The sequence below is a fragment of the Populus nigra genome, chromosome 2, assembly GCF_951802175.1.
Source record: "Populus nigra chromosome 2, ddPopNigr1.1, whole genome shotgun sequence".
NCBI lineage: Eukaryota > Viridiplantae > Streptophyta > Magnoliopsida > Malpighiales > Salicaceae > Populus > Populus nigra.
The window spans coordinates 45,613,416-45,628,755 of record NC_084853.1 but is presented as its reverse complement, the minus strand read 5'-3'; the positions used below and the strand labels follow the sequence as shown (position 1 = coordinate 45,628,755).

Genomic DNA, 15,340 nt, shown 5'->3' with positions numbered 1-15,340 from the left:
AAATCTCTTACAAAGTGAATATCAATCTGTATATGTTTCATCCTGGAGTGCTGGACATGATTGAAACTTAGGTGTGTTGCTCCCAAATTATCACATAGGAGCAGCGGTGGTTGTGATAGACAAAACTTAAGTTCTTGAAGTAGAGATAGTAGCCACACACTCTCAGCAGCAGCCATTGCCAAGGTCCTATATTCAGCTTCAGTTGACGATCGTGCTATAACACTTTGCTTTTTAGAACTCCATGAAATTGGTGTGTTACCAAGAAATAACAGATAAGCTGAAGTAGATTTCCCGTCATCTAGACTGCCAGCCCAATCAGCATCCGAGAAGCAAGTTAATATGCTGCTTGATGTGTTGCTGATAGTAACTCCATGAAAGATTGTGTTCTTCAGATAACGCAATAGTCTTTTTGTAGCTGTCCAATGAGTTTGCTTGGGATGATGCATAAACTGAGATAGTTTATTAACAACAAAACTGATATCAGGACGTGTGAGGGACAAGTATTGCAAAGCTCCAATAACTTGACAATATTCAGTAGAGTCAACAGATGAAGAACCATCATCCAATTGTAAAGGAACTGAAGATGAGAGAGGTGTGGCAACATCGCGAGCACCATCCATACTGGTTGTGGCAAGTAAGTCTCGGATATATTTGTGCTGAGATAGAAATAAGCCAGCTGCAGTAGGAATGACCTCAACACCAAGAAAAAAATGCAATGCCCCCAAGTCTTTGATGGAAAATTTCTTGCCAAGATGATCAACAATACTTGCAACAAAAGTGGTGTTATTGCCTGTGATAATTAGATCATCAACATATACTAGGCAATAGGCAAGTGTAGAACCACTATGAAACACAAACAGAGATGAATCGGATTTAGAATTTAGAAAACCAAATTCTGTCAGAGCATGCTTAAGGGTAGAATACCAGGCACGGGGTGCCTGTTTTAGGCCATAGATAGCCTTGGTTAGGCAACAAATATAATCAGGATGTTCAACATTCCTGAAGCTAGGAGGTTGTTTCATATAGACTGTTTCAGTGAGATGACCATGAAGGAATGCATTATTAACATCCAACTGTCGCAAGGTCCAACCCTGCATCACAGCGATAGTCAAAACAGTGCGTATAGTGACCGACTTAACAACATGACTAAATGTTTCTTTGTAATCCAGTCCAGGTCGCTGATTGAACCCTTTGGCCACTAGTCTGGCTTTGAACCGATCAACAGACCCATTAGCATGCCGTTTCACCCGAAATACCCTTTTACAACCAATAATATTACAATCAGTTGGAGGAGGCACCAATTGCCAGGTATTATGACGCATTAAAGCAGTTAATTCGGAAGACGTGGCCTCACGCCATCTAGAATCAGTGAGTGCAGCAATGATAGTCGTGGGTTCTAAGGATGATGGAATGGGATGTTTAGTAACAAGGAAGGATTTCTTAGGTTTATAAATGTCATTCATGGACCTAGTAGTTATACGGTGCATTCTCACATCAGCATTTGCAGGAACAATGGGAGCAGAGAATTCAATGGATGGACTGGGATTTAAAGACAGAGGGGAAGGGGAATTACTTACCTGGAGAGGAGACGATGCAGAGGACAACCCACGCTCAAGCGATTGCAAGACTTCAGTACCCACATCCAGAGAAGTGCTGGGACTGGGTGAATCAAACGAGAGCTTGGATAATGTGATGGGCACAGAAGAGCACTGCTTAACTGATAGAGAAGAAGGATCACTGTTGTGACCGGGCTGTTGAAAGGGGAAAGTGCTCTCATGAAAAATGACGTTGCGGGATGTAAATATTTTTTTGGTAGTTTGCTCAAAGCACAAATAAGCATTTTGGGATAAGCTGTAACCCATGAATATACATGATTTTAATTTCGGCTCAAGTTTGTGTTTATTGTATGGTCGGGTTAATGGGTAACAGAGGCAACCAAATTGTTTGAGTTTGAGATAGTTGGGTCTGTGATTGAATAATTTTTCAAATGGAGACTGATTATTCAAGGTGGCAGTGGGCATGCGATTGATAAGATAGGCAGCAGTTTGAAATGCATAAGGCCAGTATTTTAGAGGCATGTGAGCATCGGTGAGCAAGGTAAGACCAGTTTCAACGAGATGGCGATGTCGCCTTTCAGACATACCATTTTGTTGAGGAGTGTGAGGGGCAATAGTGTAGTGACTAATGCTATGAACTGAAAGATAATTTTTGAGACCAACATATTCCCCACCATTATCAGAATAAAGACTTTTTATTTTTGTGTTGAAACGATTTTCCACAAGATTGCGAAATTGGGGAAATATAGTTTGAACATTGGATTTATGAGTCATGGGATAAAGCCAAATATATTTGGTATAATGGTCAACAAAAATAACATAATATTTAAATCCATTAATTCCAAGATCATGAGATGGGCCCCAAACATCCGTGTAAATCAGTTCAAGTGGAGTAGTGCTGGTAAGACCATGAGTACTAAATGATTGACGATGAGCTTTGTTTTGAGAGCATGACGTACACAAAGAAGAACTGCTAGTTTTATTGGTGGGTAAAGAAAAAGCATGAATGAGATGATTAACCAATTTGGGTGATGGATGCCCAAGACGTTTGTGCCATCCATCAAATGTTGAACGTTCATGAACATAGGCAATAATATTTGTCTTAATGGATGGTAGCTGCTTTGGAAATGGGTACACTCCATCTTCACATTCGCCCTTGAGTATGAGCGCCCCCGTGATCCGATCCTTCACCAAAAAATAAGTAGGATGAAATTCAATGTAAACATTGTTATGCTTGGTAAAATGATGAACATATATAAGATTTTTATGAATGGTTGGAACGCAAAGAGTTTCACGTAAATGAAAGACATGATTGGATGTTTTTAGAGATAACGACCCAATATGAGACACAGGCAAACCTGATCCATCCCCAATTACCACTTCATCAGTACCATCATATTCAGAATTAATCGTCAAATTGGAGAGATCAGTGGTCATATTGTGAGATGCAGCTGAGTCAACTAGCCACTTGTGATTTTTGGGTTGGGAAGAAGCTGCACAATTTGCAGAGAAATCAGAAGCAGGCATTTTTGGGCATTGTTTTGCTGTATGACCCAGTTGATCACACCATTGACATTTTGGTTTAAACCTCCTGTGACCCGAATTGAAAGACCCATTTCTATGAGTCCCATTATGTCCACGTGGAGTAGAAGAAGAAACTGGGGGACGCCATTTGGACTGTCTAGAATTGGAAGGCAACTGAGGGGTCCAACGATTAGAATAATTAGCAGTGGGAACAAATGAATTTGCAGATTGTTGCTCCAGCCACCGAAGATAATTCTCATGACTAACAAGAAGATCATGAATTTCTTCAAATTTCAGAGACGTTTCACGGGCACGAATGGGTGCCGCAATTTCTCTAAATTCAATACCCAATCCATTGAGTATATATAGAGTTAGATCATCGTCTGAAACGGGATGATCGATGACAGCTAGTTCATCAGCAATTACTTTAATTCCTTGAAGGAATTCAGTAACTGAACGAGACCCACGAGTGCTCAAGGTCAAGTCTTCCTTAAGCTGCATCACACGCGTTCTAGATTTGCCTACATACAAACAGGTAAGTGCTGTCCAAGCTTCATTTGATGTTTTGTAGGCAGAGAGGAGAGGGGTAATAGTGGTGGAGGTGGAGGCAAGAATAGCATGTAGAATAAGTTTATCTTGGCGAATCCAGTGGGAATTCGCAGCTTTGGATGCAGTGAAGTTTTGTGCATCAATAGCAGGACATTTGTGTGTACCTGTTACAAAATCAATAAGATCATAACCAATGAGCAAGGCTTCAAATTGAGCACGCCACTGAGGAAAGGTAGAGGGAATGAGTTTTTCATTGATGGTTGTGGCAGCATTGATTGTGATAATGGGTGAATGTGTTGAATCGGTGGAAGGTGCAGTGGTAGTTGCCATTTGCAGGAAGCAGTAGAAGAATAGTAGAAGGAATGAATACTCGTTAGAGATTTTTCAGCTCTGATACCATAAAGAAACTTTAACACTGCAATATTATGTAATGCAACACACTTTTTCTTATTCATCTGTTGTAACATTTATACAGTCTAGGAACCTTAATTGCAGGAGTTCAAATATGTGTAACGGAAAGATAATTACAATCAGAATTAATAACAATATTTCAAACTAATCCTATGATTACGAAAAGCACAAAATCTGACACTTATCATGGTACCAGTTGCGGATGAATTGGCAAAGAGTTAATCTCATCAGATTCCTTGATAACGTTACGTGACACCTAATTTTACAATTCTCTTTAATTCTTTGAAATCATGGTGCTAATTTTGGTTTTCAAAAACAAATGGATAATCTTGCATAGATATTAGGGTGAACAATATTTTTTAAAAAAATATTAATTAACCAAATTCATATTTTTAATTTATTATAAAAAAATAATTACCAATTTTAAAAAGATGGATATAATATTTTTGTTATTATTTTTATTGTTGTTGTTATTCATATATTAATAAAATTCAAAAAATGTAAAAAGTAGAAACATATTTCTTCGTATCATTTGATTTTTAAAGATAAGCAGATAAGTTAAGCCAGCAAATATGAAAAGAAGAAAAGAAAAGCTAATAAACCCTCTAGGTTTTGGTTTCTAGCATTCTTTTTCCAACGTTTTTTTTTTCTGGAAATTCCTAAAGCATTGTTTTTATAATCCCTTTATTAGTGTTTAAAATTTTTTAATCTTGAAAATCGTTTCTTTTACGTTTGAAAAGTATTTTTTTTAAAAAATAATTTTTTTAAAATTGTTTTCTTTACTTTAAATTATTTTTTTAATTTTCAAATTGTTTGATGTTTGATGTAAAAAATAATTTTTTAAAAATAAAATAAATATTTTAATATATTTTTAAATAAAAAATATTTTAAAAAACAAATAACAGTTAGCAATTGAATCTTTAATAAAAAACCTATCCAAGACAGTGACTCTCCAGCTCCACCTTTAAAATAAGCCAAACTACCTCACCTAGTTTTATTAGCAACTTTTGAAACAGGAATGTCTTTATATACATATCTTCGAAGGATTAGGGTCTAGATAGTACACTGCCAGAACATTATTAAATAAAAATAGAAATATCAATTCAATATTTTTATTGTTAAATTATAATGAATTTTACTAATAAAAATATTCTCTCAAAATATATGGAGAGAGTTACAATAATTAAAAAAATAATTAAAACAAAGAAAAAATAATAATATCGTGTAATTTATATTAACAGAATTACCAATAAAATTAATTTCATTAGTATAATTTGATGTGCTTTGAACTGTATTGAATAATTTTTTTTATTTTAATTTTGGTAAATATTGAATAAGACTCAATCAAGCCGAGGTCTGGACCCGTTTATATTTAAAAAAAAATAGAAGAAGGATTGATTAGACATAATCTAGTAAAAAACCCAAATCGGCTAGCAACTCGGTTGACCTGAGATAAAACACGGGTAAAAAATGCATTGATTTTTTTTGGTTAAATCAATATTTTTTTTGGTTAAAATAAGGTTGTTTTGATTTTTTTTTAATTTGGATTAACATGGTTGACCCTCTTGTTCCGTGACCCGACCCTTATCCCGAGTTGACCCTCAAGTTAGGTTTTAAACTATGATAATAATCATTTTTATCCATACATTGACTTGGATCAACCCGAGTTGACCCTCTAGACGAGTGACTCAAGCCTTACCTTAGGCCGACCTCTAAGTTGGATTGTAAAACTATAATAATAACATTTATCCTTACGTTAATCTTGATCAACCGGGGTTGACCCTCCAACTTTTGATCTGGGTCTTGCCTTGGGTCGATCCTTTAGTCGGGTTTTAAAATTATAATAATAAATATTTTTATCATTATATTGACTTGAGTCAATGATTAATCTGACATATAACTAGCCGCAGGTCGACCCCCGAGTAGGGTTTTAAAAATATGATACTAGCTATCTTTTATCCTTACGTTAATGTGGGTCAATGGTTAACCTGAGCCTGACCCCGAGTCAGGTTTTAAAACTATGATAATAATTATTTTTACCCTTACATTGATCCAAGTCACTGATCAACCCTACCCGAGACCGGAGCCTAGCCCCGGATAGACCTTCAAGTAGGGTTTTGAAACTATGATAACAACCACTTTTATTCTTATGTTAACCCGGTTAATGGTCAGCTTGATCCATGACTCGGGCCTTGCCGCGACCTGGGTTGACCTTCTTGTCTGGTTTTAAAACTATGATAATAATTATTTTTTATTTTTACGTTGACCTGAATCAACAATGTTATAGATATTAAGTGAATATATATATTCCTTTTTTTTTAATTTTTAAAAAATTCCTTTCGAAAAAACTAAATTCAATAAAGACAAAAAAAACCCTAAGATAACCCGTATTATTTTTAAAATCACTAAAAATCCCATAGAAAGTGAAAAGAAAATAGAGTTCAATCTTCAATTAAATAAAAACCAAATGAAAAAAGAGGTCTAGATTGACTCACTGAGTTGGTCTGAGTAATTGAAACAAATTGCATGCACCATCAAAGTAACAACCTACAAAGCAAACAAAATAAAGTACTATGAAACAAACATCTAATGTTTATATTCAATCAATTAATTTAATTTAATAAAAAAATAAAATTCCTTTTAAAAATAGATAAATTTAATAAATACTGAAAAAACATGTTATAATATGTCTTTTTTAAAATCACTGGAAATTATCATAGAAAATAAAAAAAATACAATTAAACTAGATATATATTAAGTGGTCTTGATTAACTGGTCTAGGGACTTTATTGTCTATTTAGATTTTTTTAAATAGTAAAATTAATAATTTAACACTGGGTGCTAAAAAAAGAAAACAACATTCATGGATTTTTTGGTCCTTTTCTTAATTTAAATATAATTAAATTATTTCATTACCCTTTAAATTTTTTAAAAATCTTGCCCTTTAGTTTACGGTTACTTTAGTCTTTTACATTTGGTTATTTTGTTATACTTGGTTTCATTAGAGGCAATATTGTTATTTGCTAAATAAAAAAAATAAAAAAAGATTGAGGGCACGTGGATAGTAGCCCAACTTTCAAATAATATGTTTGGCACCGTCCGGTGGTCGAATGCATGCTTCTGAGGCGGCGACCAAAGTATCTTGGCAACCCTTGCATGATTAGGTGGCAACCCTTCCATGATTAGGTGGTGTATATGGTCTAATTGTTCCTGGCTTGGCATGTGTGACAATTTTTTTCCTTTGATTTTCATGCCGGCATTTAAATTTTATTTTTTTAAGATTATTATTTATTTTATTTTGAATAATTTATAAAATTAATTTTTTTTTCAATTTAATCTCTATAAATTTTTTTATTTGTCATATTTGATCTTCATTCTTTTAACTGTTGTTGGTTTTTATAGAAGATGATTTTTAAAATTGTCTTTAATATATATATATATATATATATATATAATTTCATTCTTTTTGAGTGTTTTCCCATTCAAATATAATCCTCTTTTTATTATTGCTATTTCTTTTATGAGAAAAGTTTTATTCAACATGTAATTGGTCGATTGTTTAATTTTTTGGTTGAGCTTTTATCTAGATTTTAATAGATTACAAGTTTGAGAGATTAACCCAAGTTCATTTTTTTTTTGTCATTTTTAAACATTTTTTTTGTTTCATCCTCTAATATTTTTTTTTTGCTTTCTATAAGATTTTTTTGGTCGTTTTGTTTTGAAAATAACATTAGTTACCTTAAGTTTTTTTCCGGCCTGTTAACTTTAGCTTTTTTAAAAAAGAATTTTATTTTTTTATTAAATAAAATTAATTTATTTTATTATTCGATATTAAACTGATCAAGTGTTAGTCTTCTTGTATAAGCCCAGGTCTAGAATTTAACAAATTACAGGTTCAAGAAACTAACCTGGATTTAAGAGGCTCACCTAAATGTTTTTTTTAAGATCTTTTATTTTGTTTCATCTTCTAACATTGTTTTATTTCTTCTTCTTTATGTTTTCTATAAGATTTTTTAATTGTTTTGAAAATAACACGGGCTATCTTGAGTTTTTTTCCCTTGTTGAATTTAATTTTTTTAAAAATTTTTTTGTTTTTGAATCAAATCAAATTAATTGATTAAATACAAATATTAAATGCTCGTTTCATGGTATTTTATTTTTGAATTAAATTAATTTATTTTATTATTCAATATTAAACTGGTCAGGTGTTGAGTCTTCTTGAATAAGTCCGGGTCTACAATTTAATGTATTGTAAGTTTGAGAGATTAACTAGGGTTTAAGAGGTTCACATAGACTTTCTTTTTTCATCATTCAACATTGTTTTGCTTCTTCTTCTTTTATTACTTTCTATATAATTTTTTAGTCATTTTAAAAATAACACGGGTTATCTTGAGTTTTTTTAGCCTTTGTTGAATTTAAATTATTTTAAAGAAATTTTTTAAAATTAAATGATTAAATATAATATAAAATATTCATTTCATGGTATTTTATTTTATTTTCTTTATGGGTTATTACTCTTACAGTGCATGCGATTCTTTCAATTACATAAATCTTAATTTTTTTTTACTTCTTTGAAAAAAACTAATGTCATAAGAATATTTTTTTATATTGAAAAAAAATTAATCCTAGTTTTTTTAGACATGCACAAGTATTACAAATGCAGTGTTCAGTTCGACAAATCCAACGGACAACGAATTTCGGTATTAAAAAAACAAGAAAGAAAATACAAAATACAATTATGGCTGCAACTTTCCTGGACATGAAACTAGAGAAAGATAAATCTTGAACTCCACCAATTGAATTATAAATTTGTAGCACAAGACGAGTAGCAATTGTATAATAATGGCAGACAGAAACTCAGCTTGGTTCATCATTGCGTTTGGTAAGGTATTATGAGTTGTTGTTTTTAATTAAAAATATATTAAAATAATATAATTTTTTATTTTTTTAATTAATAAATTAAAATCATAAAAATATATCAATTTAATATTTTGTCCATGAAAAACAATTTAAAAATTACTTTGCAAGGAAAAAGTTAATTTGAAACTTAGCCACTTGAATTCTAGGTTTATTTTTATACAAGGTGAAAATTATAGTTTAAAAAAAACATAAAAACAATATTTAATTTTTTTAGCTTGAAATACAAATAAGCACCTAGTCGCGAGACAAACCATTATATATAGTAGTAGAGAGTAGGGAGCAGTACCGCAATAAATATACTTGTGCTGGGATTGTTGAGCGAACCATTAAAATCCAACTACCAGTCAACCTAACCACATACGGATTTTTGTTTTGTCACCACAGTGATAAATACAGTTAGATATTTATGATTTCTTTTTGGCTAAATAGCTTAAACCTCTGGGAATATTAACCCATTTATTATTTAAAATCAGATTCTTTTATCAAATATTATATGTTTATTCATTAAAAAACTCTAATACGTGAAAGTCACTTGTAAATTAATCTAAACCCTTTATTTATTATTTATTTCTAGATATCTATTTTAAGTGTATGATGAATGAAATACTAATAGTGGTTGATTCTAATAGTGGTTGATTCAAGTAGCTCGATATTTATTTTTTTTCAAAACATTTTGGAGTCTTATAAATAAAATAAATGAAAAATTTTTATTTTTTTAGTGGACTGATCTGACTCAATTAGATTAATCATATTTAGTTGAATAGATTAATCATATTTAGTGAATTTTTAAACATAGGGGTTTAGATAAAAAAAGAAAAAAGAAAAAACGCCAGTAATTTCAGAACTAGCCATTCAAACTTCATCAAATCAGATTTCATTATATCAGGCATCAATTGGCTTTGCAATCATCCAACTAAAAACGCCAATAATTTCTTTCATTTGTCCCTCTCGGTCAAGGCAACCCCCTGTAGCATAGTCAAAAGGTCGCTTTTTTATGCTCCACAAGAACACCTTCATCCTTATCCTTTTCCTTTTGCTTTCCCTGTCTAACCCCTTCCTTTCCTTCATTTTTTTTTTCTTGGGACGAGTGCCCAGCTGGACCCAGACAAGTGTGACTAAAGGAAAGAGCTGTCCATGAATTATTAGTGAAGTGAAATGCATGTTTTTCGAACCAAGCCCCACTCAGCTCGAGATATTTAGTCTGCTGGTCGCTGTTTTGAGTCCACTTCATTATCAGTACAAATAAGATTCAATTTTTATTGTCTAGCAGCCACAATTTTAGTTTTGTTGTGAAAAATCGTGGTCTCTCAAGTTTTTATTCATTCAAATTTGGTCATCAATCTTCACTTTTTTTTTAACTTCACCATCAAAAGTTATAATATTTTTGTCCTACATGTTATCACGCATCCGAGCAATAAGAGATTGTTTCGGGGTTAAATGATAGGTCAATTTTACATCATATAATTCTTATTCTTAGTTATAAGAATAATATTAAAAAAACAAGGATTAAAATTGATATCGATAAAAATCAACTACCTTTCCCCATCAATACTGTTCAATATATGCATAAATTTACATTTTAATTATTTATACTTGGTCCATTCTATTTTTGGATTTTTTGTTTAGCTTCCAAACTTCATTTTTTTATGTTTTAGTCCTTATATTTCGAGATAGGAGAGAAAAGCTCTCAAGGTTGGATTCCAAACACTAATATTTTTGATTTTGATGTTTGTGACTTCAACTTTGATAGATGAGCTCAATAAATGTGGTCTTCACCTTCAGTAACAATGAAAAAAGTAGATTCGATCTTAATTTTTTTTATTTGATCTAATTTTGAGTTTTTAGATCAATTAGAATGCTTTTATTTTATTTTTTGGATGAAAAAAGGTTGAAATCTTGATTTTTAAGATAAAAAAACCTTGGACATTGATCTTTTGTTAATCAAAGACACCTCAAACGATGGAAAAAATGGAAAATAAGTGACGATCATTTGTCTATTTAAAAAAAAAAAATAAAGGGTAAACAATAAAAAAAAATCTTTTACCCTTTAAAAATTAAAATTAAAAACCCGGTGTACAAGCTTGGACTTTTAGGCCCAGGCATGCTTGGATTTTAACATGGGCTAGATGATGGACCTATTTCCCTACCCCATATGAGCATGACCCTTCATTTGTTTTTAATGTCATTGTTTTTTCTTTGAATTTTATAATTAAATTCTTTTTAAATAAACTTATTTATATAATATTTAAATAATTGTCCAATTATGCCATTGTTTTCAAAGAATATTAGCTTATTTTATGATAATATCATCAATTGGTTTTTGAATAATTATATATGAACTTAATATGCATATTTTTTTAAAAAAATTTAGATGAAATATCTATTTTTTTTTTTATTTTTTTTTATAATTTTTATGTAATCTTTTCAAGTTTATTATTCTTATATTTTCGTAATACATTTGTGTCAAAACCACCACTTTATAATTGTTTTAATAAAAAATTACTTTTAAGAGTATGATAAGTTTTTATTAAAAATAACTATTTCTGATTAAAGAAATTGAAAAAAAGAATGCGGGAAATGATCAGTTTTGATTAAAAATATATATATTTTTATATTTATTTCAAATCGTTATAATTTTTTTTTATATTGATTTTAAATGCTCTTAGTTTTTATACAATAAACAACATGACTAGAAAAAACACATATATTTTTAATACATTAATAAGAGAAAGAGGATTTATACTAATAATTATATTTTCCTATGAAATTTAAATTATTACTTTTTCTTTACAAAAATCCATTTTTTTCATATAATTAAATAATTTTTTTTAAAGATATGAGATCAAATATCTTTATAGGCATCAATCTTTTAATTTTTCGCTTTAGTTTTTAGTTAGTAGTAACAACTTTTTTTTATGTTTTATTGGTTCATATATTTTTCAATTTATTTTATTAAACTTAAGCATTAACTTACCAAAACAATATCATTTTAGTTTTTTTAAATTTTTTCTGAAACAATATTGTTTAGGATAAAAACTAAATAAAAACATAATAAATCAAGGCCAACTTTGTCATCTAAAGGTTGACCCACTCAATTCATAACCTAAATCTTAAATCTTATAATTATGGTAATAAATCATCATGCTCTAAATTGACCACAAAAAATTATTCTTATTTTTTTGAACAACTTGAACATTAAAAATTGACCACAAAAGATTTGCAGGGATAATTATGGCCGATAAAAAAAGGCTAAGTGCAAGAAAAGGTCTATGTTGCATGGAATGACTAACTTAATAAAATGTCTCTTAACTTTCAATCCAAACGTTAAATTATGCTTGAATTTTACAAATAGGTTCCAAAAACTAGGTTTATAGGGGCTAGCTTGGTGTAACTGGTGTAGATTCAGAAGGATTCCAAATTAGACTTGCAAGGTTTTGTTTGGGTTAGAGAAACAAACTGTTTTTTAAAAAATAAATTTTAATTTTTTTTATGTTTATGATATTCGGTGAAATTCTTGTTATTTGTACTTCTTATTTTTATTTTTACAGTAACCCTATTCAACAAAATCGTATCAATGGTGCGTGAATTGATACCAGCGTTGCGTCACCATGGATGCGTCACCGGGGGTCAACCCGCTGTACCCCCAAGGTCTGATAGCTGTATAAAAGAGTGCTATTACCTTACTGAAGAGCATCACAAAACAGAGAGAGAGAGAGAGAGAGAGAGAGAGAGACTGCGTTCAACGTATCAGTATAGCTTCGAGGAAATCTAGAGCCTCCTGCTTCTCAGGTTAAGGTACTTGGGTTCATGCACTGGTTTTTTCTCCTGTTCATACTCCCTTGTTTCATTAATTATTTTTGTTCCAACAACTGAGAACGTTTAAAGCTCCCAAATTATTAATTTCAGTGTTACAAAGCTCACATGGTATGCATTAACAATAAACCTTCGATCACCTTTGTACCCTGAAATGGTCAGGGTTTTCGCCTTTCCCCCACTTAATTACTTTGCAAGGGATGAAGTTCGGTTATAGTTTTTTTTATTACTCCATGTATTCCTATTAAAGTTTGGTTGTAGTTCTTTTGTTCTAGATCAAAACACCAAGTTCTATAATACTAGGCTGCTAGCTGCTTGTTTGTTTTAGTACCTTCTCCTTCTTCTAGCTAACTTGGGGCAGCTGCATGATGCTTGAGGAAGAACTCTTGGCTGTACATATACAATATCTAGGTTCAGAAACCTCCAATATCCATGATATATGGAACATTATGCTAAAACCCTGAACCGTGTATTTTACTAGAAAATCTAATTTGGCTTGTTTGGTTAGTAGAAGAAACCGAGCAAGCAACTAGTTGCTCCAAACGAACCACCGCGATAAAAAGTTTGAGATGTCATGAAAGCCAGACTCCTGATAAATTTGATGTTTTGCATAGTATTGACTTATAGACCGGAGTATAATTTATATATAGAATTCGATGTTTTGAGATGCCATGAAAGTTTTTGCTAGTGAGTATGCATAGAATTATTTTGAGAAGTTAATTTTATAGCTAGTGGTGACTCTTGTTTTATTTGTCATGCGAGCAGAAAACTTCCACAAATGGAAGAAAATGAATTATCAAACTCTATAAATCATAATGAAAAACCATGCAAAGATATTGCAATTGAAATTCCAGAGGACTTAATTCCAAAGGACTTGGAGACTACCTTTCGACCAGAGGAATGTATCTACAAAGCTCCAGCTGCACTTTGCGATTCAAACAGAGCTTGCTACACTCCTCGGGTAATTTCTATAGGTCCTTTTCACCATGGTAGTGAAAAACTGATGCCTATGGAAATTCAGAAACAAAGATATCTGAAAGAATTCTGTAAGAGATTGCGAGGGAAAACAAAGGAGTCTTTGAAAGTACTTTGGAAAACCATTGAAGATCTTGAAGATGACATCAAACGCCGTTATGCAGCTAATACCTTTGATTTTTCTAGAGATCAGTTTGTGAAGATGATTCTGTTTGATGCAGTGTTCATCTTCGAGCTCTTCTTGAAGAATGAAGAAGATATGCGCGATAACCAACGATATCAAGATGATTTCATCATAGGCAAACCCTGGCTGAGAGCTGCGATTCAACGGGACTTGATATTGCTTGAAAATCAGCTTCCATTCTTCTTTCTCGAGAAATTATACAGCCTTGCCATCGAGGAAACAAAGCCCGATTATCGTTCTTTTCTGGACCTTTCCTGCCGCTACTTTGAGAAGTACGGTAAGAACAAAACCAAGCCTTATAAAGTGTTGCATTTCACTGATTTGGTAAGACATTTTCTATCCTTCAAGCACCCGCAGTTAGAATCACCAGATGGAAAGCAAATTAAAAATCTTTACAGCGCAACCATGCTGCACCAAGCAGGAATTAAGTTCAAGGCATTGCCGGATGAATGCTTGCTTGACATAAGAGCCTGGAAGGAAACTGAGAATACAGTCAAGAAAGGTGAGTTACATATGCCACCACTTGAAATCGACAACAGCACCGAATGTCTCTTCCGAAACCTCATGGCCTTGGAACAGTGTCATTATCCAACAGAAGAGTTTATCTGCCGTTATGTTAAGCTATTGGATTTTCTTGTGGACGTTGAAAAGGATGTGGATTTGCTCATTGAAAATAAGGTTATTGTTAGCAGGCTTGGTGACAGTAAAGCTGTGGCGGAGCTTATTAACAAACTTTGCCTAGAAATAGTAGAAGTTACTTCTGGTTATGATGCTCTCTCCCAACTGCTGAATGATTACTACGACAGCTCTTGGAACAAAAACAAGGCATACTTGGTTAGTGTGTATTTCCACAATGTTTGGATTGGTACTGGAACTGTTATTGGATTAATCATCCTAGCCATCACCGTGACGCGGTTTATCCTATTGTTTCTCCGCTAGTATTCTATGTTTTTGCTATAAAGAAAAGGCTCGAACTCGACATCACTATAAAAGAAGAAGACATGGATGCTAGTTGAGCTACAAGCTTCTTGTTGGCTTTCCTCTAAATAAATTTGTATCCCTCTATGACTCACTGTGTCGCTCCTGCTGTTGTGTATGTGGCCGTGCCTGTAGAATTTTAGTTTCCCTTGAAGTTAATAAATCTTGTCATTCCTGTTGTAAGGCAACAACAACTATTATTGAACTTGAAGGTTTTCATTAACAAGGATGTCAGTGAATTGCGGTTTGCATCATTTCCACATCTTTATCGCCATTAAATAAAACATGTACGTAAAATGTTTGCTCGTCTTTTTCTTCCTTTTCTTCTAGTTGCGTGGACAAAAACAAAATGGTGCTAACCACCTGGCCTGAGAAAGATCACAGAACAGGGTAGGATCTGAAGTGGGGCAGCTATACTTTAATGGAGGTG

The 15,340-nt window shown here is 32.2% G+C and overlaps 1 protein-coding gene across 2 annotated transcripts; it reads left to right on the top strand.

Annotated features, from left to right (window-relative positions):
* The first annotated feature begins 12,633 nt into the window (after positions 1-12,633).
* On the top strand, positions 12,634-15,136 carry LOC133682864 (UPF0481 protein At3g47200-like). 2 transcript variants are annotated; one of them, XM_062106406.1, is made up of 2 exons: positions 12,634-12,755; positions 13,539-15,136. In XM_062106406.1, exon 2 carries the CDS (start codon positions 13,552-13,554, stop codon positions 14,869-14,871), a length of 1,320 nt encoding a protein of 439 aa, XP_061962390.1. In that variant the 5' UTR covers positions 12,634-12,755; positions 13,539-13,551; the 3' UTR covers positions 14,872-15,136. The 2 variants fall into 2 exon arrangements, with proteins under 2 accessions (XP_061962390.1, XP_061962391.1); XM_062106407.1 differs by having other exon boundaries at positions 12,662-12,749.
* The last annotated feature ends 204 nt before the right edge of the window (positions 15,137-15,340 follow it).

What these genes read in the sequence shown, in the direction of transcription:
- LOC133682864 (XM_062106406.1), top strand. Translation starts at nt 13,552, where the DNA reads ATGGAAGAAAATGAATTATCAAACTCTATAAATCATAATGAAAAACCA.